At 38.7% G+C, this 27,618-nt stretch overlaps 2 protein-coding genes across 3 annotated transcripts; both read right to left on the bottom strand.

Moving 5' to 3' along the window:
* Positions 1–1,445: 1,445 nt before the first annotated feature.
* LOC101161054 (probable E3 ubiquitin-protein ligase HERC4) lies at positions 1,446–14,482 on the bottom strand. Its single transcript, XM_011476312.3, has 23 exons — positions 13,823–14,482; positions 13,625–13,745; positions 13,461–13,537; positions 13,166–13,390; positions 12,312–12,403; positions 11,684–11,814; positions 11,428–11,552; positions 7,220–7,287; positions 7,029–7,111; positions 6,896–6,955; positions 6,725–6,824; positions 6,401–6,632; positions 5,137–5,282; positions 4,936–5,043; positions 4,749–4,847; positions 4,308–4,466; positions 4,092–4,232; positions 3,841–4,010; positions 2,987–3,050; positions 2,836–2,906; positions 2,576–2,759; positions 2,353–2,494; positions 1,446–2,081 (listed from the first exon to the last, which is right to left on the bottom strand). The coding sequence occupies exons 1-23, from the start codon at positions 14,040–14,042 to the stop codon at positions 1,843–1,845; spliced, it is 3,057 nt and encodes a 1,018-aa protein (XP_011474614.1). The 5' UTR covers positions 14,043–14,482; the 3' UTR covers positions 1,446–1,842.
* Positions 14,483–15,867: 1,385 nt separating this feature from the next.
* On the bottom strand, positions 15,868–27,070 carry LOC101161309 (probable E3 ubiquitin-protein ligase HERC4). 2 transcript variants are annotated; one of them, XM_011476314.3, is made up of 23 exons: positions 26,777–27,070; positions 26,586–26,706; positions 25,225–25,301; positions 24,599–24,820; positions 24,421–24,512; positions 23,508–23,638; positions 23,230–23,354; positions 23,041–23,114; positions 22,550–22,668; positions 22,419–22,478; positions 21,900–22,002; positions 21,554–21,749; positions 21,355–21,464; positions 21,113–21,229; positions 20,894–20,992; positions 20,633–20,800; positions 20,312–20,452; positions 20,056–20,222; positions 19,907–19,973; positions 19,256–19,326; positions 16,973–17,156; positions 16,766–16,868; positions 15,868–16,567 (listed from the first exon to the last, which is right to left on the bottom strand). In XM_011476314.3, exons 1-23 carry the CDS (start codon positions 26,979–26,981, stop codon positions 16,353–16,355), a joined length of 2,967 nt encoding a protein of 988 aa, XP_011474616.1. In that variant the 5' UTR covers positions 26,982–27,070; the 3' UTR covers positions 15,868–16,352. The 2 variants fall into 2 exon arrangements, with proteins under 2 accessions (XP_011474616.1, XP_011474615.1); XM_011476313.3 differs by having other exon boundaries at positions 21,316–21,464; positions 26,777–27,069.
* Between the last annotated feature and the right edge of the window lie 548 nt (positions 27,071–27,618).

Below are 27,618 nucleotides of genomic sequence, written 5' to 3' on the forward strand. Positions count from 1 at the left end.
GGTCTGTGTTGTTTTGCATAATTTTAAAAAAATAAATTGTTTTTTTGAGACATATTTGTAACTCTTCTGTATTTTTCTTTTCAATTCTGCATCTCTTATACTTTTTTCACATCTCATTGGCAGTTCAGTGTACTTCCTGCTCATTTTGCCTAATTTTATTTTATTTTATTCTATTTCATTTATTTATTTTTATTTGTGCCAATAAGTCGATTTTAAGGCCCTTATGACATTTAAAGTTTGATTCTCCTCTGAAGCTGTTTTATCAATTTGTCTATTTATCTAGGTGAATCAATGCACCCAAAATATAGTCTAATGTTTAATTTGATATATTTTCCTTCAATGTGCAGTTGGGGCTGGATAAGGGATGAAAAACAGTCCAATATATATATATATAAAAAAACGCCTCCCATACTTATTGTACCCAAATATATGTCTAAGAACAGCCAGATCTGCTCTCGCTGCAGGACATAAGAAAGGTTTCTGTTTATTTCAGAATAAATCAAGGTTTTGTCTTCTTCTGCGCTAAAATTGGTCTTTCTTCATTCCTTCATGTATTCATTTGTTGTCTTTCTGTATGCTTTGTGGGCTTAAAATGTGGATATTCACAAAGAATACTTGCAGAAATCTGATCGAGCGTTAATTGAGTTGTATTTGTGTGTATGTTTTACGATGCAAGAGAGTGTGAATAGATTGTGTCTATTCATTAGACTTTGCTTTCATGCTTGAGTGGACTGGAATTGATTTTAGGGTTTGTGTTTGTAGGTTTGAGGTTTCAACTATTGTTTGACTGAAGCTGCATCAGTCTGCAAGATGATCTCATCGCTGTTGCTCTTTGTTTGAGCAGCACAGCAGAATAATGGTACCATCTAGTGGTTTATTTCTTGCAGTCTCCCAAACTCACATTCAAAACAAACGAAGGATAAAGTTTTTACTTTTTTTAAAACATGAATTGCAGATCTTGTGGTGACTTTTTCATAAATTAATCTGTTTTTTCCCCCCTCAAGACTTTTAGGATTTGTATAGTTTTAACAACATTACTTGCTACTTTATTCATTTTACATTTTCTACAACATTTACATTATTTTATGCCCTTGACATTTAAGATTAAATGCATATGTTTTAATAGATGCTTGAAACAACGCATTTAGTTCAAATAAACAAAAAATATAAAAAAAAGTTTTTGTTTTTTACAAGCTTGCTTTTGGCGCCATCTAGTGGCCATATTAAGAATAACCATTGGAAACATAACCAATTTGTAATTAGTCATCAGTATTAGGAAATATACAAAAAATTAGGGAATTTATTGGCTATAAAATTAACTAAATATCGGCATACACTCATCAAATATCATTTACAAAAATGCAATTAAAGAAGCCAAGAGAAATTTCCAACACCATTTGTCAAGAAATGCAAAAACAGACAGAAAATAACCTGACAATTTTTTTCATTATGTTAAACTTCCTTTAATCACAATTAAAGATTAATAAATACATTGTAATTTGTTAAAATTATATATAATACGTTTTAACCCCAATCGTTGCAAACAAGTCCCCAGTAGGTTTATCATATTGATGTGCAGATTTGTTAAGATAGCTATTAAAACTGTTGCAAAAACGTTCAACATTTTAAAAAGGATTGCGGCCATAAAATCTTCAAATAAAGACCCTAAGTAACAGAAAAAAAACCTACACCTTTGATGTATTTTCAATTTTGAAAGTTTAAGTTTACGTTTAGTGTGCACGCAAACAATGTCTTCTACTTCAGTTAATTGTGCATTTTCTAATGATAAGTAAAGAAGTCTTACAACAGCAAAACTGAGCTGCATCTCTGCCCTGCACAGACTCAGTCAGACAAACGTTCCTCCTCACTCGAGAATGTTCTCTCTGCTTCCAGGGCCTGAATCAGCCTGTCCCTCATGATCTCTTCACTTGAGTATGAGGGCAAATCCAAAATATAGTAGCATGTCAGAGATTCGGGGAATTGCTCATCGGGTGATCCACTCGAGATGATTTTTAACCGAACCCTCATCTGGATCTGACCCATGCCAAGAATTGGAGCTTTTCTGGAACCAGTCACGAACCCTAAAAGGAGAAGACAAGCTGCTGACTGTGGATCATTTTAGTTGTCATTTCCGCGCAATATTTTTTATTATTTATAATAAAATATACAATATATATTATATTCAAAATATAAATGCAAACATTGTAACTATTATTATATAGAAAAAGAATATCTTGTCTTAGTTAACGACACAAAAACAGACGCTGGGCCAGTTTTATGACGTAGTTCTCTACAAGATCCCCTGCTGTGAGCCTGAACGTTTTAGCTTTAAAAGCTCTCAATAGCACCTACAGAGGAAATCTTTCTTCTGATCTTCAGTAAGGTCATCAAAGACTTTCCAAAACATTTGCATGGTGGGGTTTTGCAGATGGCTGTCAAAGCGGGCCAGCTGGCCACCATTTGCTGACAATGGTAATAGCTCATGCAGTGTGTTCTAAAAAGAAAAGAAACAGAAACTGTAATTTGTTGAAGCAAAAACCAAAAATACAGAGTTCCAAACAAGAAATTGCTGTACCTGCTTTAACTTTTCCCAGTCGTAGTCATCTTGGCCAACCATCAACCTCTGCAGCTCCTGTGGCTCAAACATCCTCAGAAGGTCCCGATCGCACAACTGGAAGAAGCCTCGTTCAAACTCCTGGAAAACACTCTCCACAGACTGGTTGAAGACATAATTCACATAGGCATCCACAAACTCCTTCCTGTGGGGCGGAAAAGAGCCTTAAATTAGCAAACATTTAAGAATTTTGGGTGTGAACGCACATGTTTAATCCATACTTGTTTTGGCTGGTGACTGGCTTTCCTGGATTTTCCGGATCAAGGTCAATGACTGTGTCATCCCAGGTAATCTGCACACAACAATTATGAAACTGGTTATGAAATCTTTGGAGTTGTAATGCCTGACATTGATAAAAGAAGTAAAGCTAACCTCAAAAAATATGTACTGGTCTTCTAAGTCATCATCTTCATAGTTCATAATGTACTGCAGGCTCCTTTAAATACACAAAATAAAAGGAAAAGAAAAACAATGATTACAATAAAGACAAGCAGAAAATAGAACATAAATGGCCCCAAAATTCTAGAAATATAGGGAGAATAATTTTTTTTATTTTCAGGACAACATCTTCTGTCGCAATATGTTGGAAGAGTGTTTAAAGAATGGAGAGCAGCAAAACATCTTCTGTTTTGATGAACCTTTGAATTTTAGCTGCCCTGAAGAACAGAACCCTAAAATTGCGGCAGTGTCTGAGTACATTTTAGGGAGTTAAAAACTGTTTTTTCTCCATCCAGTCAGGTTTTGTTTGTTAAAATGCATTTAATTATCACCAAACATTGTTTTTAAACATAATAGGTTGGCATTATAATAAAAAAAAACTAAAATCTTTCTAATAAATTTACTACTGGTGTGTCTTCTAAAAGCAAAAAAAAGCATTAAGGTGCAGAGATACATTTTGTCAACCACATGTTGTAATGTATTAGTATATTATACATACATTAAAGTATCCCATATGGATATATATATATATATATATATATATATATATATATATATATATATATATATATATATATATATATATATATATATATATATATATATATATAAATATGGATAAAATCCAAGCAGAAATGTATTTGGCTGTACAGTTCTACATTTATTTATGTAGAGAGGAGATTTGTTAAGTAACAGATCTAATATGTCTTTAGCTGAAGGTGTGTTGGAAAATAAGACATCAATGTTTGTAAAAAGTTCTAATTAACCAGTGACAAGTAAGTCCTTACTTTCCAACCTCAGGGCAGAACTCCATCATATCCTGAAGGGTTGGTTTAACGCCAAGCAGCTTCTTGAACAGAACCAGAGGGAACGGCACAGGAAAGATGCAGTCATTGTGGAGGGCCAGTCCACACAGGAGCCCAAACAGGTACACGTCTGCCTTGATCCTCTCAGGTTCCTGCAAAATACAAATACAAATCTTGTCATTTAAGTCAGAAAATAGTTCAAATAAGACTCCTGTTTTGGATGCTATTCCTACATTGATGGAGAACCAGACCAAAGTTTCAGAGTCGTTGGTCCTGAACATTTCTGGTTTCTCTTCCTTGATCCTCGGGAACAAATGGTGAAAGAAATCTTTTTTGTAGACGTTTGTGATTTTTGTGTCTCCATCAAAGTAAACCTGAAAATGAAGTCGCACGATGTTTAGTTCCTCTCTGACTGTGTCCTACTCATTAGAGGAAAATAAAAAACTCACCACAAGAGCTTTCTTGATGTCTGTGGGAGGAGCTTCAGCCAACTGTCTGAAGGAGTCTTCCACAAGGGATGATCGCCTAAGATTCAGCTCAAAGTATGATGGGGGTGGAGGAGCCAATCCCTGGAAGTAGTAAAGCATCCGTTCTTGTTGGACCTCTTGCTGAAAAAAAATCCATAAATCACATATCTCAGAAATACATTTTTGATCTGGTTTTTGTTTTTTAATGTTCGTGGGATAACGTCTTTTTATTGTAGTTGGATGAAATCTTTAAAAATTCATTGTCTGTTTTGTTACCAGTCAACAGGATTAACATGATTGACCTTATTTGGTCTAAATTAGTAGTTTAATCCTAATCTTTTTTAAACTAAAAGAATGAACAACAAATATGTTATGTCCAGTTTGCAGAGCGGAGCTGCACGCTAAAGGCGTTGCTTTAATTACCACAGTGAAGTAAGAGTTGCACTGAAACACCAGTTGTTTAGACTTGAAATCCATCACAAATGCAAAGCTGCAAAGAATGAGTGGAGGATTGTCCACAGCCTAAAAAAAAAGAAAACCTTATCAGAAAGTGACCAAAAAAATCTGAAAATCAAAGGGAATCAATGAAAAAGAAAGAAATCAAACCCACCATAGATTTTGACTGCTGACGCCAACGAGTCACCTCCTGCTCTATAAATATTGGGCTAAACTCCAGGCAAAAGGTTGTTTCAGGGATCTTCATCTTCCTCTTGTTGACCTTGACAATCAAAAACGTGTAGTTTATTTTATTACCGGTGATAATAGATTTCTGACGACCAAAGTGAATAGAATGATGGCTTTCAACACTAACATTGTACATATTCTGCAGGATCTGCAGGATGTCTTTGCTTGAGCTGTGAGGAAAAGCCTCGATTCCTAGAACCTCTGAAAGAGCTGTCCTCCACACGTTCACATGTCTGCTTTTGTTCTTCATCATGGACAAAGTCCACCAGTTTGCTGAAATTTGAAAAAAAAAAAGATTGGTTAAAACCTCTGCAGCTTTGGAGCTCCAGGGAGCCATGAGAAGAACCTCAAGTCACACTTCAAACTGCAGAAAACCTTCCCTGGAGTGACCAAGGCAACCGAAATTACTCAAAGAGCACAAGTGGAACTCATCCAGGAGGACGACAGAGAGGCAGAGCAACGTGAAAAGAACTGCAGGCCTCACACAATAAAGTTCAGAATTCAGCAGTAAGAAAAAAAAAAAAGAGTACAAGACCAAAAAATGTGGGTTATGTCCAAAACCTTTGCACAGAATTTCTGTGAAATGATGAGATTAAAAAAAACGCTTTTTTAAAGGATTGTGAGTCCTGTTAAATCTAAAGGCAGTGTCACACAAGCCACTATGTACATTTTGGGCATATGTCATATATGAAAATTGGTCAAATGTTAACATACCTGGAAAATGTGAGAAAAGTTACGGTCTTTACGTGAAATTTCCACAGATGTATCACAAATGAACCACGTTAGACCTGTCGGCTGAAACCCTCGACACAATGACGAATGACGAACGCAAGAAACACTTCTGAATTATTGTGCATGTAACACCAAGGCTGAAATTTCATACTTGAAAAATGCTCAAAATGTACTTAGTGGCTTTGTGACACGGCCTTCAAGTCAAGCTGTATTTCCAGGTCATCATTGTAAATGAGAAAGTGCTCTTAACTGATCTTCCTGTTAAAATAAAGTATAGATGAAAATAAAAACATTAAAGTTTCAGTAAAGCATCATCAGTGATAATCAAACATGGTGGTGCTAGTGTGATGTGAGGGGCAAACTTGTAGCTTTATGATAAACTGCATTCAGTATTTAAAACACTATGTCTTTTTTAAGTTTACAGATTTGTGATGTCGCGATAAAGAATTATCTTAAACACTTTGATCAAATAATGTTTAACAGTCTCATAACATTCAGCTCCAGGTTTGGTTCTGCTTCATCTGGATTCTAACACCAAATGGGTATATTTATTTAATAACCGGGAAAAATACATATTTCTAAGACCTAACAGGTCTTTAAACCAATAATAAAAAAGAAACAAACAAAAAAAGATTTCAGTGAAGTCTCCATCCTGGTACCTGTGATCTGCAGGTGTTCAGTAGACAGACTTTGGACAGCGGCAGCAACCTTCATGGCGATCTCCACGCCATGAAAGCCCCTCCCAGTCTGTGGCCCCTCCCAGAGACTCCCATGCCTGAGTGTCTGAATCGCATAAAGAAGCTCGTTGAGGATCAGGAAGACCCTCAAGCCTTCAACTCCGGCTGGCTTCTCGTGAAGAGAGGGAAGCATCTTCATCACAGCCTTTTCCACCTGTTAAAAGAAAAAAATGCATTTAACCTGAAGAACACAACTCTAAGACTGTGATTGAAAATCACATTTAGTTGAATGTTTTTGTTTTGTACCTCTATTTGAATGGCTTCATTGCGCAGCAACTTGTTAAAACCACTTTTGCAAAGACACAAATCCAAACCGGAGTAGGTTGAGGATGTCTGGAAATGTTTGCTGAGAGATAAATAAATGTCAGGGATGCAGTTTGAAGCCAATTTACAAGATCCTGTTCATAAATTCTGTACCTTTGGTTAAGGAAGCTTCTGTTCATCAAGGACGCGGAGGAAAATCTCTGGTCAATTTCCCTGCAGGGATTCATCCAGTAAGATTTTAAATGCAAAGTCATGTGTGGAATATTAGTTTGCCAGTTTAACTTACTGCTTTACTTTTGTTTGCAGCTTTGAGTCCCATTCAGAGATCCATCTGTCCACCAGTATCTCAACGGGCACTTCAGACACATCCTGTTTTGGGACACTTTTTAGCTCACTATGCATCTCCTGCTAAAGTAATGGTAAACCTTTTTTCTTTTGCTGACAGCATGGTCTGCCTTTAAAACATGTTTGTGGTACCTGCTCAGGTCTGCATGTTGCAAATGAGCTGTCTCCTCCTGCAAAGATGTTTTGGATTATTGGCCCCTCTGTGGAGTAAGAGCAGAAGAAAATACTTCATGTCTTTGAATGTGTTTGGCTGTGAAAGAACAGCACATTTTTCTTGTATTGTTTGGATAAAAATCGTTTAATCCACAGCAAGAAGGTTTCGACCAGTCCCAAGGAAACTAATCTCAAACTTGCTGCACTCAATGTCAGATCTTTATGCAACAAATCATTTTTAATCAATAATCTTATCTCTTCTTTTAATCTTGATTTTATGTTTTTAACTGAAACATGGCTTGACAAAAACACAGGAAACATAGTTCTAGTCGAATCAACTCCCCCCAACTACAAACATGTATCAGAAATACGAGAAAATAAAAAGGGTGGAGGCGTTTCTGCACTGTTTAGAGATAATATTGCAACCCGCAGACTATCATTTGGTGTGTTTTCATCATTTGAGTATGTGTCCTTTAAGATTGAGTTAAAACAAACTCCTCCCTTACTCTGCATAGTCATGTACAAACCTCCTCAGCACAGCCAAAGTTTCATTGATGATTTCACTGAAATGCTCTCAGTTGTGTGCACAGACTTTGATGGTCTAGTCATTACAGGTGATTTTAATGTTCATGTTGATAATGTCAATGACAGAAATGCAAAAGAGCTCAATGCTGTCCTTGAAACCTTTGATCTAATTCAGCATGTAAGTTGCCCCACCCACAGCAGAGGGCACACTCTGGACCTGCTCATCACAAAGGGGGTTAATATTTACAATGTCAGTGTGGTTGATGTCGCCCTCTCTGATCATTTCTGTGTATTCTTTGACCTGTCTGTTACTCCCAAACCACCGCCTGGCCCTGCAGTTGTCCAAAGGAGACAAATAAATGAGAGCACTAGGGCACAGTTTGTAGAAATGATAAACCCTGAAAACGCCTCTGGTGCCAATGTTGATGAAATGCTGAATTCTGTTACTTCTAGCATCTTGAATGTTCTGGATGCCATTGCCCCTATGAAGGTTAAATTGAGAAAACATAGACAGAAAGCTCCCTGGAGGAACGATGATCTAGTCAGAGCACAGAAACAACAGTGCCGCAGAGCCGAGCGAAAGTGGCGCAAGTCAAAACTCCAGGTTCATTATGAAATGTATAAGGGGGAGTTGTACGCTTACAACCAGATCTTATGCAGAACAAGGGAAAGGTACTTCTCTGAAATCATTGGAAGTTGCAGCAGCAACTCTCGTGTCCTGTTCACAACAGTAAACAGATTAACTAACCCCTCCAACCCAGCTACCAATAGAACTGGTTTGCACACCTAAATGTAATGAGTTTGCTGTATTTTTTAATGACAAGGTTCAGGGCATTAAAAAAGCCATCAACTCCACAACACATATAACTATCGAACGGCCACCTACTCACTCTAAGCTGACTCACTTTGTACCTGTCACTGACCAAACTGTCCAAGAGACCATCACCCGTCTGAGCTCGTCTACATGCTGCCTTGATGTGTTACCCACTAGATTTCTAAAGTCTGTCCTGAACAGTGTGTTGCCATCAATTACTCAAATAGTTAACATGTCTCTTCAATCTGGAATATTTCCAGAGGCCTTAAAAACTGCAGTCATTAAACCTCTCCTGAAGAAGAGCGGTCTTGATCCCACTGTACTGAATAATTACAGACCTATCTCTAATCTGCCATTTTTAGGAAAAGTCCTTGAAAAAGTTGTCTACCAACAGCTCACTGATTTTCTCTTATTAAACAATTCATTTGATGTTTTCCAGTCAGGTTTTAGACCCCATCATAGCACAGAAACTGCTCTTATCAAGGTAACCAACGACATCCGCCTGAACACTGATGATGGCAAAGTCACTGTCTTAATCCTGCTAGACCTGAGTGCTGCCTTTGATACTGTTGATCATGGGATCCTTTTGCACAGACTCCAAGACTGGGTTGGCATCTCTGGATCTGCCCTAAGTTGGCTCAAGTCTTATCTAGAAGACAGGAAATATTTTGTTGAAATTGGGAGTTGTGTCTCAGACTACATGGCCTTGACTTGTGGTGTGCCCCAGGGATCGATCCTGGGACCCCTTCTGTTCAACCTCTACATGCTGCCACTAGGGCAGTTAATATGCAGTAATAACATATCTTATCACAACTATGCAGATGATACTCAGATCTATGTGTCACTGACAACAGGTGAATATGGGCCGGTGGATTCACTCAGCCACTGCCTCCAACAGATCAGTGCGTGGATGCAGAACAACTTTCTCCAGCTAAACTCAAACAAGACCGAAGTTATTGTTTTTGGCCCACAGAAACAAAGAGAAAGTCTCAGCAGCTACCTTCATTCTCTGTCTCTTAAACCCTCAAATCAAGTCAGAAATCTAGGGGTAATCATGGACTCTGACCTGAACTTTAACAGCCATATCAAGTCAGTAACATCAGCGGCATTTTACCATCTGAAAAACATTGCCAAAATCAAAAACATAGTGTCAAAGCCAGACCTGGAGATACTTATTCATGCATTTGTCTCCAGCAGGTTAGACTACTGTAACGGCCTGCTCACCGGCCTCTCAAAACGAGCTGTAAAACAGCTTCAGTACATCCAGAATGCTGCTGCTCGAGTCCTGACCAGAACCAGGAAGTATGATCACATTAGTCCTGTGCTCAGGTCTCTGCACTGGCTCCCTCTACCTCAAAGAATAGACTTCAAAGCAGCTCTGCTTGTGTACAAGTCTCTCCATGGCCGAGCACCAAAGTACATCTCTGACATGTTAGTGCCATATGAACCATCTCGTACTCTGAGGACCTCAGGGGCCGGCCTCCTGTTGATTCCCAGAGTCAGAACTAAACAAGGGGAATTAGCGTTTCAATATTCTGCAGCTAAAATCTGGAACAGCCTCCCTGAAGGCGTAAGACAGGCCTCTTCTGTGTTCATGTTCAAATCTAGACTTAAAACATTTCTGTTTAGCCGTGTATATGACTGAAAGGTCCTATCTGCACTTTTCTTTCATTTCCTTCCTTTATTTTTAAATCAGTTTTCAATTTTTTTTTTCTTTTCTTTTAAAGTAAATTTTATGTTGATTATTTCTATGATGTATTGTGATTTTAATGCATTTTTCTGTTTTGTGAAGCACCTTGAATTACTTTGTGTATGAATTGTGCTATACAAATAAACTTGCCTTGCCTATTGTTTAAAAGCTGCAGATCAGTCCAAAACTGAAACCCACAAGAAAGAGACAAAAAAAGTAAAACATCTGGCAAGAAAATTGCCAAAAGGTAAAGGGCCACAACGCAGGAATCCAGGGTTCAATTACCAGAGGGGAATAAGCAATAGTACTGGGGGCAATTACCATATCAATGGCGAGCAATTCACATCACCCAGTGGGGGTTCTTGGGCAAGACCCTTAACGCTACTGCTTCCCGAGTTCGTCTGCAGCTCACCGCTCCCCCAGGATGGGTCAAATGCGGAGAACAAATTTCGCACACCTAGGTGTGTGACAGAAAGTAGCACTTTCTTCTTTTTTCTATCCACTGCATACGAGAACTGCACTGAATGCACATTCTGGCTCCAGTAAATGTTTCTATGTTGGAACCAGACAATGTCCGCAGTGATTGGTCCGAGTCAGTCTTAAGCTACGTTCACACTGATGATTGTGTATAAAACTCTGCATATATTATATTTTTATATTAATTTAAAAAAACGTGTCAACTCCATCCTCTACAAACTTTCTTGCTAAAACTTCAGACCTTGTCAGTTTTGTCAGTGGATTCACAAGACTCCAATACTCTTTAGGGGACATTGACATCTTGGTGGACATAAGTAGGAGCATATCAAAGAATTCTTAACAACAACTACCGGTAATCTCAATCAGTTGATTGATTAATTAAGGTAGAACATTACTTTATGTAAGTATACACCATTTTCCCATTATTACTCATAATAATAGATATGCTGGAGTGCACCTGTTGATTTTATAAATCTGAATATTTTCGTTGTATTTAATGTTTTCCATCTGATAGCAGCAGTCAATGTGAACCTAGTAAAGTCTATAGGCTTTGTGTGAACTTCATGAAAAGTGTTGCATTTAAAGAGTTTCTATGTTCATATAAGTTTGTGTTTAATTTATACTTAAATCCTTTATTATCATTGTTTGCATTCTGTTATGGATTTTAACAAAATGATTTACCTCGTGGCAGCTGCACAGGCAGCGGCACACATGGATGAGTCTCCTCTCTCGGTCCCAGCTGACCGTGTTCGTTACACCCAAAGGAGTACACCTTCATGTGGTCTGTCAGGACTAATGTGTGATATCTGCCAGAGAAACCAAGAGAAGCTCCTTCAAAAGCTAGAAAGACTTTGCTAAAGGGCAGCATGACAAACAGAGCATCCATGTCCCTCTGCAAAACAGAGAACATTTCAGTTTGACGTTGCAGTAACTCTACCTTCCACAAGCAATCTTGGTGACTTTTGCCCCCCAGAGCTCAGCAACAAGACGAGGGCAGAGCGCATTCCGAAACGAATTGTGTCCGAGTTGTCCGTAATGACCGGAGCCAAACGTGAAAACGGTACCATCCTAAAAAAAATAATAAGAATATAAAATAAAATAAAAACTCTGGTTCACTTCACAATTCACAACGACACGTGAAAAAACTTTAAGTATATGTTAACATAGTCATACAAAAAGTATATAAAAGGCAACAAAAAAGTCATAGGATTACTGCTTACTTTTCTTTTTATTTGATTTTTATAAAAAAATGTTTAAATTAGTTTTATAGAATATTTCTTCTCTTAAGGTGTAATAATTAAAAAAAAGGTGCTTAGAATTCACAATAACATAAGATGCATTTTATTAAATATTTAGTTAAAATAAAATAAAAAAGAATAATTTTAGACACACTGTTCACTACAGCTAAACAATTCCAAAGTTTTAAATAGATGAATAAAACAATCTATTTGATTCTTTTTATGTATTTTTAACTCAATAAATGTCACTTCCACCCAAAAATACAATCTATAAAAATGTGGTTTGGTCTAACAAAATATATATATTTTTAAAATAATGTCAATCACCATTGTTAAAACAGCTGTGTGATCCTTCCCACAGGCAGCAAAAACAGTTTTCTTCATGTTCAGATAATGAACAAGGGTTGGTGTTTCTCTATCTGCGGAAAAACAAATTAAATGAAAAAATAAGAATCAAGCTTGAAATGTCTTACAAGGAAAGGTTTTAAAGTTCTACTCCGATCATCTCTTGATATTTTCAAAGTGTTTTAAGTGGTCTTTTAATTATGATTATGCCGTTTTTAGCCAAACAGTTCAAAACACCTGTCATTTTCTAGGGCCATCGTTCCCACATGTAGGCAGTTGTGGATGGGACTGTAGGTGCGGAGTAAGCCCGCCCCCTTTGCCAGTCATCCCTTTGTTTACATTAACTCCTGCTAGCTTACAGACCCTCACAATCCCTAACCTAACATTACCGGTGGAACAAAAATGGCGAGTAATATTGAAGCTATCCAGCCGTACAGTTTTGAGCCAGATTCCAGCTCAGACGAGGAAAACGAAGACGTACATGGATGTAGTCGTCTGTAAGGTGATGCATCAGAATAGGGCGGAGCAGGGAGCTTGTGGCCCAATGATTGTAACTTGTACATCACAGCTAGAAGCTTTTTCAAATGGCATTTTCTCCTCTGCTACTGATTCAGAATGACTTTTATAAAGAAATACTCGGAAACACTGTTTTAAGCTTAATAAATGTCCTGAAAAATGCCACGAGAACATGTGAAAGACACCATTTTCATCGGTGTGAGTCCCTATAACACCTTGAAGACATTGTAATGCAACAAGTTTGGCAATTTGCAAGTGAATTTTTGTTTTTGATTATGACAAATTTGAACAAATTTGTTTGTTTTTTTAAATGTCAGTACCTGTAGTATCTCCCAGTCCGAGCTGTCCACAGTCGTTTCTCCCCCAGCCGAACACACTTCCAGACACAGAGAGGGCAAAGCTGTGGTCCCCTCCAGCAGAGACCTGAACCACAGGCATGCTGGACAGAGACCTGACGCATTGGGGTGAACTGATGCTGCTGCATCCTTCCTTCCCCAGACCCAGCTGGCCCCTGGAGTTCTGGCCCCATGTGTACACCTGACCATCTGCAGGTCAAAGTACCATGACTGCTCTGACTAACACGGCTGACTCAGTCACTACAGTGTGTACCTGTACCTTTGCTCAGCACCACCGTATGCTGACTCCCACACGCCACCTGGGTCACTGTGATGCCACTCAAAGCCTCCAGAGACCTGAAACGACAGGCAGAGCTTCAGGATTTTGTCCCATGAGAATCACACCAGGCAGCATCAGTAAAAAAAAAAAAAAAAAAGTCACACCTGGGCGTGAAGGGGGGGTGAGGGGAGTCCACGCAGAAAACCACACCTGTGTCAGAAAGCAGGGTGACCCCATCGTCCGTGCAGCCCACAGCCGCAAGCCTCTCCTCACATTCGACAAACTCTGCAAACACACCGCCTTTTAATCCCAACAGCAATGCAAGGCACAGCACAACCCCGCGGCGCGGCGCGGATGCTCACTCTGCTTCCGCTTCTCCCGCGTCCCGGCTGCGCTCTCGCTCACGCGGATGATTGACGCCTCGCCGCTGTCCTTAATGAAGGCCAGCACCCGCAGACCCACGCACAGGTCCGCGACGTGGAAGCTGAGCTGAAGGGAGCGAACTCCTCCAGCCACGGGCGGGACGGCGCTGCCTTTCTTCAGGCGGAAGCCCTGCTGGTAGTCCTCTCCCCACGACAACATGTCTGAGACTGAAGCGGCCAGCTGGCGGAAACGAAACTTTCCTCCATTTATGACGTAAAAATGAAAAACGAAACTTTGCTCAATTTATGACGCAAAATGATAAACGAAACTTTCACGCGGGGGCGTGACAACAACAACACTCCTGATAGGGAAAATGAAACCAAAAGGGCTGATATCTTTTGGAATGTGAAGGTGGAAACTTAGCCATAAAATCTTAAACAACCGACTTAATGATTCAGCATTTGATGAGCTCCTGGAGCCAGACTATTCTCCAACATTTATATTAAATATAATGAAAAGATTCTGCCTATATTACGTTCCATGAAGATATACATTTTGTAAAAAAAAAACAATTCAAATATTCACGTCTTTAATTAGTGAGTTATTTTTCTGCTAAACTTGGGAATAACCAGCAGAGGGCGCTAACACCAAATATTAAACATTAAAGACTCACTTTTTGGTGTTTTTGTGGCATTTTGTGATGATGGAGGACAAATATGAAGAAAATTAAACTAATTTTTAAACTCATAAACTCATTTTTGTTATTATTATTATTTTGTATTTCTTTATTCAAATCAAATCATTGTGAATTAGGAGCAGACAAAAAATGCAGTTTGATAAAGAGCGTATTTGTGACAGAAAATACACAAGGCTCCATTCCGCTCCATTCTGATTACAGTTTGTAAGGATTCCTTTCAACAATGACTCATTTCATAATTTGTATTTTCTGATCCAATTCGTAGTCGATGTTGGTTCTTTTTGAAGCAACAGTAAAATGAACCTAACAATTCTCAATCCAAATGGTATTTTCCAACATTATCGATGTATCTCATTATATATCAGTTTCTTCATGGTTTAGGCTGATTCCATTAAACAACTTGCCTGTGACAGATCAATCTGTTTTGATTTTATATAGAAATCCGTTCATTGCTGAAACCCTAATTTTGATGCATCCACTTGAATGTCTTTGTTTTCCTCGGCCGAGCTGGCATCTGGCTCACAAATTCTTCTAACTAGACGTAGCAGTTATTTTATCATCTAATATGTTAGAATGAATGATTTTACTATAGACTCAGGGTCCAAATAACACGAATTTAAAAACAAACAGAAATTCCTGCATAAAAGGTACAGTAGAAATAAATATAAAAGTGGTAAAAACAGGCATAAATATCAAACTAAAAACAGAAATTACAACCTTAAAAACTGAAGGGCGTAAAATGCCTCCATATCTCCAGACTAGAGACTGATATTTAAAAAGGCTGATTTTTATTGGTGAGGGCTAAAATAATTTTATTCTCAGAGGAATTAAGACGTTGTATAAAGCCATAAATAAAATATCATCAAGGGGCCTGGAGAGTGTGAACTCCTGCACCAACAAACATCTCACTACTAGCACTGCACCACTGATCTATTTTTTATTTTCAGGGCATCATCAAAAGTAACTTGTAACTTTGGGGTGCCCTGTAGTCAATCCGCAGGTGAGCAGTGCAGTAAGATTTGAATAAAAGAATTATAACATGATGAGAAAATCAATAAAACCTGAGTCCAAGTTAGAACTTAGAGTTCTTGAAAAATGTTTTAATGATTTAATTTGGACCTGAATCTTTCTTTATTATCTTTGTGTACAACCTCTTTATTTTTAATTAGACTTCTTTGCATTTTTAAAATGCATTTTTGAAACATAATCGAATAAAGCAAAGGTGCTTTATTTAAAAAAAAAAAAGAAATTATTTTTTATTTATTTATTTGCCGCCTGTGGAACTTTTTCGGCCTGTCCAATTCTGCAGCAACCTATAAAAAATAGCATTCACAAATAGATCAGAAATGTGTTGTACAGATTTATTCATTATTTGAAATAGAAATGAAAGAAAATCACAAGATATAACATGACAAGTGAGAGAAAAATTTGGAAACTAACATGGATGTAAAAATGCACAAACAGAGGAAGATCATATCTGCAGGGGGTGGAAAATGACCAAAACGTCACTGTATGAACATTCCACAAAGAAAAGAATAGAACCAAAAAAAATCAGACGACCCTCTAATGGTGTGTTCAACCAAACAATAGTGCACATTATATATCTATATTTTATGATTACATAAAAAACATTGATTGTTTTTAATAATCCCCAAAGGCAATAAGCAGCAGAAAAAAACTGATTTTGTCTCGGTTGGGTCGTTAAAGGGTAATGAAAACATAAAAACAAAACAAATTCTTCTTTGCCTTTCGTGTCATTTTCTGCATTCTCCTCCTTCACACCTATAAACCCTCATGTACTTCACACCTTCACAGGACTCTGGAAACAGGGTTCAGCACTGACTGATTTTTCTGTTGCTGCTTAGCGCTTCCACCAGTTTCTCTGTCATGATCTCCTTCGATGAGTATAAAGGCAGCACCAGAAGCCTAAAACAAGTCTCTGACTCTGGGTAGTACCGGTCCCCAAAATCCTCACTAATCTTCTTTGTGGAGATTGTGATTTTCTCCAAAGCTGAAATGGGCAAACGCTCATATCCTGTCACAAACCCTGGTGGGAAAAGAAACTAGTAATCATTAGATGCTAATATTGGCACATATTCAATACAGGGAGATTTTCCAAAAAGAATCCAGTTAAATATTGCTGAAAGAGGAATTATTCTATCAATTTGAAAACTTATTATGCTGCAATACATTTTAATTAAAATAAGTGTATGTTTACTATGGTAAAATGTGGTCCACTACTTACAGACAAAAGCCATTTTCTGATTCTCCGACAATTCGTCAAAGACCTCCCAAAACATCAAAATATTGGTGTGGCTGGGGTTGTAACCCCCGTCATACAAGGTGTTCTAGACACAGAAAAGGAGCTTTTGAAAATCTTTAATGAAACAACAGTGTTAAATCCAAATTTACCACAAATGTATGGTAAAAGAGCTTAAAAAAGTGCTGATACCTGTTTCAGCTTTTCCCATTCATGGAAGTCATTTCCCACCAGCGCCCTGTGCAGTTCCTCTGGTCGGAAAAGTTTCACCAGTTCCCGATCACAAACTTTGAAGAAGCCTCGTGCAAACTCCTGAAAAATTCTTTTCACTGATGTGTTGAAGGCATAATTCACATAGGCATCCACAAACTCCTTTCTGTTCAAAACAGCAGAGAAAATCCACAAGATTCAACTGCAGAAAGCTCATATCAATAAATGTTAACTTATCTGGGTGTTCTTGTGTCTCCTCAAGAGGTTCCTAGTCACATGTTTTGCTTCAAGTTCACTTTAAGGATTTTGTTTTCTTTTAAAAATGACCTTTGTTTTTATAAAGGGTAAAATTTCTATGCAGACAATGCAGCGATTTTCTACATTTGAAAATAGTTTTGTCGTTTTCAGAAAGACCAGTCCTTTTTAACTTTTGCAATATAATTTTGTGATTTTGGGGCCAAACAAGACTGATTATTTGTCACTTTTAGGTACCGTATTTAAATTTAATAATAGACAAGAGGTTCTGTTAATGCATTTTGAGATTTACAGAAAGGTAGCGTAGTCATGGGGCAGAGCTGGAAAGAAAGAAGATTTTGTTTTATATAAGAAAGGGGAAAAATTGTAAAGCAGAGAGATTTATTGGGCTCGCCTTAAATCATTCATTGTAAATTTCTGTGAATGTGCAAAAAATCCTACAAGAGGTTAAAGGATATTCTACCACAAACAAAAGGTCAGCCTCACAAAAACTACTGAAAATACATAGATTCCCCCCCCCCACTTTTAAATAGATCCTTCATCTAAAACCTTTAGACAATATTTATATTTAATTTCTAATATTTTGTTGTCAACATGTTTTTGTTAGACCTGAAATGGCTTAGGTATTGACAAAAAGGCTACGTTCACACTGCAGGGCTTAATGCTCAATTCGGATTTTTTGAAAAAATCCGAATTTTTTGCAAGACCGTTCACATTTCCAAGTAAATCCGAACTTTTATGATCTCCAGTGTGACCATGACACGACCCAAACGAGACCCGCATGCGCAGAAGCCAGAAGAATACTCAACGGTGAACGACGTCACTTGTTTGCGGAGCAGATGTCAACAACAGTGTTGTCAAAAGCGGAGCTCTTTTTGTAATATTAAAATTATTTTCACGAAGGAGCAGCACAATTACAATCTTCTCATTTTAAGAAGGCAATGGAGTCGGGATCGTCTGTACCCACTGTAGTGGAAGAGGAATGTGTATGTGTTGGGCCCGGGCGCCCCGTGTGTGTGTGTGCAAGCGCATGCCGCGATAGAGAATAGGGGGGGGCATTCATGTTGTGTGTTACGGAGGACGGTAATAAAAGAAGGTTTCCCCCAAAATAAATGCTATGGACTCTTTATTAACCCGTTCTGGAGAATCTAAGGATCAGAACAGAGAGGAGGAGGAGGATCGCCTCGGGTCCCCCGCGCTTGAGCACGGTCGGAAGGGGAGAAAGAAAAAAAAGTTATAGCCGTAAAGGTTCAACACCACGCTCTGCCATTTATCTGGAAATTTTTTCAAAAACCGCCCAGTTGCAATAAGAGCCATGGAGTTTGGCCTGAAAAGAGCGATCACCCCAAATATTAATCCAATCGGGGATCTCGCTTCCCTTCCACTGACGGGTCTCAGCAGCATAGTCCACCATGGTTGATGTTTACGTTCTCGTTCCCGCCTAGTTCAACGCAAAATGATGACGTTTGTTGCGTGTCGATGACGTACGGTTCGGAATCAAGTCGCCTGGCCGGTCAGACGGCGGTCGCAATTGAAAAGAACGGCTACAATTCGGAATCAGGACGGCAAATCCACGGGGCCTGGGTCGCAATTGAAAAGATCGGATCTGTGTCATTCAGACTGTCATGAAAAGATCGGAATTGGGCCGCTTAGGGGCAAAAAATTCGGAATTGGGTCGTTTCAGCCTGCAGTGTGAACGTAGCCAAACACTGATTTTGAGACTAACTTTCCTTAAATTACTTAAAAAAAAGTATATACTATTTTGACTTTTGTTCTTTTTTGAATAGTACTCTGAATGCCACATTTTTCCGACTTTAAAACTGGATTGTAATATTAACGCTAATTAGAAATAATGTTAGAACATAGACGTAAAAACATTTATTTTCTTTTTCTCTAGCAATAAAATAAATGACTCATTAACATAAGCAACAGTTAAATAGGAATCACAGGTGTAAAACTTTGCCCTAAACAGAAAAATTTGGGACGTATCAAAACACATTAAACTCTTACTTGTTTTGACCTGTTACTGGCTTCTCAGGGAAAGCAGGGTCAAGGTCAATGCAGGTTTTATCCCAAGTGATCTTTAAAACAAGAAAACCAGATATCAGGTCTGTGAGAAAGCTATTACATAAATCATTCATAATTGAAATATTCTCAGGGATTCTCATTTTCAGAGCCTCAGTCATCATATCTGTGGAGTTTTGAATCAAAGTTTTGCAACAACCTTTCTTTAAATATTTCATTGTGGGCGTCTCAAACCGGTTACAAAAAATGAAACTTTTGCACTTCTTTGTTCAAGACATTCTTCTTATGGTGGTGTGACAGTGTGAAGCAGCAACTCCTGTCTATGCCCCCCCCCACGGCCCCAGACAACCCAAAAACATGCAGCACCTATACGGGTTATACGAGTGCCAATGACTACGGCTTAAGTCATGGTTATGTTGTTTTTTATTTTTTATTATAGGAAGTAAAATATGCATTGGATTTCAAAAACCAGCATCATGTTGCATGTTCAGACAGCAGGTTTCTTATAATTGGCATTGTTTGTATTAATAATGCTAAGCGCACAACTATACCCTGGCTTGAAGTCTAAAAAACCCTTCCTTTAAGAACAAAAACTGTCACTATCAGCAAGTATTTGAAAATCTTCAAAATACCAACCTGAAAGTCAATGAAGAGGTTTTCTAGGACATCATCTGTGTATTCATAGAGAATGCAATGCAGAGTCCTGAAAGAATGCAAGATCCCATGTTTCTAGGAAAGACTGAAATTTGCAAAAGTAGGGAAATCAGTTGCAAATTTCCACTTACTTGTATTCACTTGGGCTGAATTCTCTCAAATCTTCCAGTGAAGGAGTTACTCCGAGCAGTTTCTTGAACAGTACCAGTGGGAAGGGTAAGAAAATGATGACCTGGTTGTACAAAGCCAACCCACACAAGACTCCAAACAGGAAGAAACGTTGGTCCTCTTGTTGTGCCTAATGTTCATGACAGATAGTTACCATCTAGAAATGTTTTGGTGTGTAAAAGTCTGTAAAACTGTTGTGATAAAAACCTAAAGTCGTACTTTTGAAGGGAACCATGCCAGCGTTTTAGAGTCATTGAACATGAACATCCCATATTCAGGTGACACTATCTCATGAAAGACTTCGTAAAAGAAGTCTTTTATGTACACCTCGTCGAACACAGGATTGTCATCAAAAATGACCTACAAGTCAAAAGAGTATTTTTTTACATTTAAATGCAACTGGAACTGTGTAGGCTAAGTGGCAGGGAGACACAACTGCCCCCCCCCAAAAAAAATAAATAAAAATAAAATAAAAACAAACAAACAAACATGAAGACATAGAGGAGAGTGTTTGGAATGGAGTTATGAAGTTTTGTTTACCACAAGTGACTTCTTGTAGTCCTCTTGTTGGGTAGCAGCCAGTTGCTCAAATGTGTCTTCCAGAACTGATGCTCTCCTCAAATCCAGCATCAATCCCGGTAGGTTATTTTGTGTGTCCCACATGTAGCTCCATAAAAGAGAACTAAGATCACCCAATGCTTTCTCAACCTGTATTAATATTTTTTGTTATATCTATGCAAATTTATTTGTCATTTTAGTAATAAAGAAGTTAAAACAAGTTCTGAAAAGGCCACAGGTTACCTTTGTGGCATCACACATTTTCTGAAAAATCAGCATCTTGGCTTTCAGATCCATCACAAAGGAAAAGTTTGGAAGGACACGAGGCTCAGACATCATGATCTACCAGAGAAAAAGAGCAAATAAAGAAGTTATCTGATTCAATTTTTTTTTGCAGAATTGTGAGAATACAGACAAAGAAGAAATACATTTAGGTAATTTGCGATTTTGGTTTTGATTTACCTCGCCATGTGACCTCAAATACCAGCGAATTCCATCCTCGTCAAGAAAAGCTTCACTGAGTTTCAAACAAAAAACGCTGTCTGGCAGCCTCTGACACTCTGCAACCCTGCTGTTGACCTGTAACCAAGACATAATCATCGAGTTTGCGAACAAAGTTCTGACAAGAAGAAAAACAAGTAGTCTTTGATAATTAAGAAACTGACATTATACATATACTGAAGGACAAGAAGCAGGTTTCTCACTGCAGGAGTGTGAGAACCATCCTCTGATGACAACATTGCAGAGACAGCTTTCTTCCACACGTTAACATGTCTAACCCTCCTGGAGGGCATCAGTGAGGACCACCAGTCCCCTGAAAGAATTGTAAACATAAAGCTTCATAAAGGTGTTTAATGGTACAAATTCACATCATTTCTAAATGAAATTATTTGGGCACAGTACCTATGACCTGGAGGTTTTTCCCTGACAACCGTGTCACAGCGGCAGCAACCACCTCTGCCAGCTTTGTGCTCTGTTGTGGATTTTGTGTCTGGGTCGCTCGCAGGAGCTCGTTGAGAAGCAGGTAGATTCTCAGACCCTCCACCCCGACTGGATTCTTGTCAAGCAGAGGGAGCAAACGCAGCAGAGCAGCCTCAACCTGTTTGGACGATGATTTAAAGCAAGCTATGGCAGAGTGTCCAAGTTTTATTAGGTGCTTGGAGGCCATCAGGACTTCTTTAATCCCCAAAGCCAAAGATGTCTACTGTACATGCTTATCAGAAAATGTTCATTGAAAAAAGAGGCTCACCTCTTCCCACACATTCTTCTTCTTTACTAGTTTCTTGAAAGAGAGTTGTGCTCGTTTCAAGTCCAGTCCGTGATACTTTGGTGAAGTTTGGAAATATTTATCTCTGGTAAAAAGACAAGGAGTTTAGGTTAATGTGAAGCTTAGTTTAGGGCAATCTGAGGTGCACAAAAACACAATAGAAGAGTCAGAAAAGAAAACAAAAGCCTTTGTTCACAGGTAGCTATAGTCAAAGTTAGAGCAGAGTCAGCAGGTTTTCTTTTCTATTTGATGAAAATTATGAAGACCAGCAGTTGGAGCAGCAAGACTTTTTTGGGTGCAGAGTTTGTTTATGGTTCATTCTTGAGAGAGCTGTTTGTGCTAAAATGAAGATGTAAATTTGAATCGTCTGAATCAACTTCACTGGATTTTCTTGGCATTAAAACACCTTCCGGAGGCTAATTTGAATACAGGCAGAACATGGAGGTAATCTCAACCAAACACCAGGTAAAAAATGGACAAACATGAAAAACAATTCCTTACTTTTTCTCCAGGAAGCTTCTGTTTAAACAGGATGCCGAAGAAAAAGTTCTTTGGATTTCCCTGTAAAGCAAACTGCATTTATACACTAAAACATCAGACCGCTTTACGCTTTACTGTGGAGTAAAACCTACTGTTTGGTCTTTTTCCATGTCTTCATATCTGATTCAGATGTCCACCTTTTGACCATGTTTTCAAGGCAAAGCTGAGCTTTATTGTTGGCGTTGTCACAATTTGAATCTCTGTGAAATTTCTGCAACAAGATACTGTAAGTTGTTTTTTGCAGCACTCACTGTTCAGAAAAAGTGCCCTAACAAATAAAACTGTGATCTAAAATTTTTGTTATTAAACAATAACGTTAAAAAGGGGAAACTCCTTTTATAATTCACTGTTACACAGATCCTAACGCATCAGTCAAACCTTTTTTAATAAAATATAGTTGGGTTTTGAAGACAAAAAAAGCATCTTTTGCAGACAGGAAGTGCAACAGCAGAAATAAATTGATTTTCAGCAGACATAGAAACACATGCATGTAAAAGTGTAACACAAATTAGTACTGTGTAGCATAACTCTCTGTGTTTGAGTGACAAACCAGATCAAACCAAATGAACTCAAATCAAATTACCTCATCTGTTGTTAATGGTGCAAAAGAACAATTTTCTCCAGCAAAGATTGTTCTAATTTTGGTGCCGCCAATGTCTGAAAAGAAAACAAGAGCTGTGACTGCAGTCATGAAAAGCAAGAATCTTCACAAATAGGTTAAAAAATGTTCAATCTTCTGTCATTTTTCCAATTCCATCCAGTTTGACTTTACCCTGAGGCAACAGAACAGGCAGAGGAACTGATGGATGACTGTCATTGCTGCGTCCCAGCTGATTTTGGTCATTGCAACCAAAGGAGTAGATCTTATTGTTTTCTTGTAAGACCAAGGTGTGGTATCTGAAATAGAATATAAAAGCAAAATATAAAAATGTTCCCATTTATCTAATGTTAGTCCATCAACATAAAGTCATGTTCATCAAGTCATTGGCAGCAAATGAAACACTATAGACAGTAAAAGAGGAAGACTTCAAAATGCTAAGTTGGATGTACCTTCCACATGCAATCCTGGTGACTTTTGCCCCCCAGAGCTCTGCGACGAGCCGAGGCCGGAGTTCGTTCCGTGAGGAGTTGTGTCCGAGCTGTCCAAACTGCCCAGAGCCAAACGTGAACACGGTGCCATGCTGATCAACATATGTAAACAATAAGGGTCAATATTGACAGTAAACACATTCTGGTTGCACAGAATCCAAACGCAACAATCAATGTTTCAGTAAAAGACATTTTTATTTCATATTTTAGCAACTTAAATAAATGTTTCCGATATTTAGAGAGTCTGTAGCACTTAGCTAAACTCCGTCATCTTTTCACCACTAAGCTCCCGGCAGAACTATAGACATATACACGCTGGGCGGGTCATCTCTGATGTCATCCTGAACGGGAAAACAAATCCAAAAGTAAATCCATATTGACTGAATTCTGTCCCGCCCAACTCAACAAAGTTCTAGAAATAGCTGATTGGGCGGGGCAAAGTAAAGTGAGAGTTGTGTTGAGTAAAAAACACACTCCCCAAAAAAATGATCAAGCTTGTGCTTTAATAGAATCAAAACCAACACAAACAGTTGTCATGAATAGAATAGAATAGAATAAACAAAAACAAAAACATGTATGGGTTATTGCCCTTTTGAAACCTGCCTCCAGTGGTACTTTAAGGAACTGCAGCAGCTGTCGCTTTTTGTCAAGTTTGCAAGAATTGTGCCATTCTTAACTTTGTCTGTGCCCAACTCTAATGGTAAGCACATCTAAGTAGCATTTTTAGCCATGCTTTCATTTCGTCATTAGCTGTCCCAAACAAAAGCTTCAGGGTGGACATCCTACCATTTGGCCACTGAACTGGTTTGATGTGCTCGGCTTGAGTTTGGGAAAAACAAATACAACATTAGCTCATGATAAAGAATAGACAAACCTTTGTCAGAATGGCGGTGTGGTCTTTACCACAAGAAATGCTGGTGGTTTTCTTCAGGTTCAAACTGTCAACAGAGGTCGGTGTACATCTGTCTGTAAGAAAAACACAGTTCCTGGATCATGAAGACTTTTTGAGTGAATAAAAACAGCTCTTTCAGAAAGAGGTTAGGACTCAGCACCTTGACTGTCTCCCAGTCCGAGCTGTCCACAGTCGTTTCTCCCCCAGCCGAACACACTTCCAGACACAGAGAGGGCAAAGCTGTGGTCCCCTCCAGCAGAGACCTGAACCAGAGGCATGCCGGACAGAGACCTGACGCATTGGGGTGAACTGATGCTGCATCCTTTCTTCCCCAGACCCAGCTGGCCCCTGGAGTTCTGGCCCCATGTGTACACCTGACCCTCTGTGGGAAAATTAAACCATTTCAGCTGCACACTTCTAAAAAGGTTGAAGGGAGCCATGATCCTCAGCCCCAATTTTAACACTGCACACCTCCTTAAAACCCTTTCAATGAGTGTTGCTGTTTTTCTTCTTGTTTTTTTTAATTTATTTATATTTTTAATAGTATTTTCAACTGGGTGTTTGAGGGGATAGCCTATTTCCTTCGACTTGCTCCATGGCTTGGTTTAAAGTGAAGGAGAGATAAATAGTTCAAAAAGTTGTAAATGTTTCACCCTACAAACGAACTATTATGAGGTAAATAATGAACATAAAATATACGTTTTTTACATTTTTAGATTAAAACAACTCTGATATATAATAACAGGTTGTCATAAAGCTAAATCTTTAGTGGTTTTCTGCACAGACCTTTGGTCAGAGCAACTGTGTGCCGACTCCCACAAGCAACCTGAGAAACCGGGATCCTGCAGAAGGCCTCCAGCATCCTGATGAAAGAAGCAAACGAAATAGCACACGTTTCCTTTTTCTAAGAACAAAAATGTGACACTGGTTCAAATGACTTACGTGTTTAGTATCTAATTACACTAAACTCATTTATAACTCACTACAAGTTACATCCATTTCGTCATTGTGGGTGCCCAAAAACAACAGGGACACCATGAAGTTGTGAAAATGAAATGTACACATTTTTGACATAATTTCTGCAGAATCTTTAGTGCAAAGATGAAGAATTGCTGATCCACAAAGTTTTTGTCTAAATCTGAAGTGTGCATTGCTTTAAACCAGGCATGTCCAAAGTCCGGCTCGTGGGCCAAATGCGGCCAGTATTCAAATTTCTGAAAACTGTGTACAAACAACAGTGTTCAGTTTTTGTTATTTTCCTGTTCACGTGTTTTCTATTTAGATGTTTATACTGAACATTTAATAATACACAGTATGTAACATTTAACATGAACCCAGATTTAGTGTTGACAATAGTTTTTTTTTTCCTTTTTCAGACAGACTTTTTCTAATGGGAGGTAGCAGGTTTGGTTATAGGTTCAGTGTGTGCCATCAGTATGTGAATGAGTGAATGGGAATGTGACTGTAAAGTGCTTTGGGCCTTCTAAGAAAGAAGTAAAAGCACTTTATTCTTGTCTTTAAATACAAAATTCACAGTAATTTGGTATAAAATGTATTTAGATTTCTAAGCAAAAGTAATTTCATGAAATAGTTCCTTTGCATTCATTTTATAAGGGTTCAAAAATGCTGGCTGATTAACCCAGCACTAGTGAGATTTGGAAACCATTCTAAAAGAATTTACAAGATGAATTGAATAAATGACACCTTAGTTTGTATATTCTCCCTATCTGCATGCCTTTTTTTCTACTTCCTTCACTTTTGTTTGCATGGTTCTCCTTTTTATCCTTTGTGCTAGACACTTTAACATTGGGAGTGGGGTCATCTAGACCCCACAAGACAGTGCGCTAAACCTTTTTTCTTCAATGAACACGTTAATGTAAGGATCGGGTCATCTGGACCCCATTGGATAGCACAAGGGTTATGCTAATAGCTTATAAAGTTGTTCACATATGCCGACTAAACTGTTCTTTTAGCATCTGGATTTGAACCAGATTTTGTTTACTGTTGAAAAATCAAAACAAAATTTCTGTCCGTCTTTGCACAGAGTTTAGATGCCACTGGTTTGAACGAAGCACAACTTGAACATCTGTGTCAATCATCTGTCACATTTTACCCCCTAAAACCTTCCTGGATAGGATTCTCCTCACCTGGGCAGGTAAAGAGCTTGAGTGACGTCAACGCGGTAAACTGAGCCCTTCTCAGAGAGCAGAATGACCTCATCATCTCCACAGCCCACTGCTTCAATCTTCTCCTTACACTTCACAAACTCTGCAGAGATATCAGCAGCAGATCAGCTCTAGACTCTGAAGACGATAATAACTTGGAGAACCAGGCTCACTCTGCTTGCCCCGCATTCTGGCTCCGTTTTCGCCGTCACTGGTGCGCATGACAAACGCGTTCCCATTGGTTTTGGCGAAGGCCAGCGCGCCACGGCCCGCAGACAGATCGGCGATGTGGAAGGAGACGTGGAGAAGCTGAACTCCATCGTCGCCGCTGTCCATCAGCCGGAAGCCGCGCCGGCAGTCCTCTCCCCACGCCAGCATGCTGCCTCAGAACTGCATCAGGACCCGCAGCGCCGCCGCGTCACGCAGGACCGTTTCAGCTAGAAGCGAAACTTAAGGCGAAGGTCCGCGAAGCGAAACCGAAAAAACAGCTGATCATGGACGGAGAAGCATTCCGCGTTTCTGCGCTCTTTTCCACAGAAAAGGAAACTGATTTTTCTATTTGTTACGGTGCAGGAGGAGGTGGAGAAAAGTTTCATTGGAAAGAATTCCAATACGAAAGAAATATAGCAATATACCGGGATAACGAAATGTGTTTAGATCATCAACTTATTTTAAAATATAATATTGTAAAGTATGGATGGAAAACCCATTTATTTTTACTGATTCATATAGATTTAAAATCCATTGGGGTGCAAACAAGTTTAATGTATACATAATTGCTTAAATCTTGGTTGAAAGTTTTGTTTTGTTTGTATATTACGCACGGACCCTGAATTTTTAATCACTGTTAGGTCCTGTAGGGACGATGTCTTAAATCATGTTTGTTAGTCTGTAGAATTATTTAAAACATACACAGTTGGGTTAGAGAAGAACTGATGTTTGGAAGCACGGCACGAGGCAACGTTAAAGAACAGGTCGTTGTTCAAACGGGATGTAGTATAACTGAAAATCCAAC

Source organism: Oryzias latipes, chromosome 6, assembly GCF_002234675.1.
Source record: "Oryzias latipes chromosome 6, ASM223467v1".
Taxonomy (NCBI): Eukaryota; Metazoa; Chordata; class Actinopteri; order Beloniformes; family Adrianichthyidae; genus Oryzias; species Oryzias latipes.

Coding starts and splice junctions, on each gene's coding strand:
- LOC101161054 (XM_011476312.3), bottom strand. CDS start 14,042: ATGTTGTCGTGGGGAGAGGACTACCAGCAGGGCTTCCGCCTGAAGAAA. Junction 11,553..11,683: donor ACCAAGATTGCTTGTGGAAG/GTAGAGTTACTG, acceptor TTTCTCTGGCAG/ATATCACACATTAGTCCTGA. Junction 5,044..5,136: donor TCCTGCAGAATATGTACAAT/GTTAGTGTTGAA, acceptor TTGATTGTCAAG/GTCAACAAGAGGAAGATGAA.
- LOC101161309 (XM_011476313.3), bottom strand. CDS start 26,981: ATGCTGGCGTGGGGAGAGGACTGCCGGCGCGGCTTCCGGCTGATGGAC. Junction 26,707..26,776: donor CAGAATGCGGGGCAAGCAGA/GTGAGCCTGGTT, acceptor ATATCTCTGCAG/AGTTTGTGAAGTGTAAGGAG. Junction 16,869..16,972: donor AATGGGAAAAGCTGAAACAG/GTATCAGCACTT, acceptor TTCTGTGTCTAG/AACACCTTGTATGACGGGGG.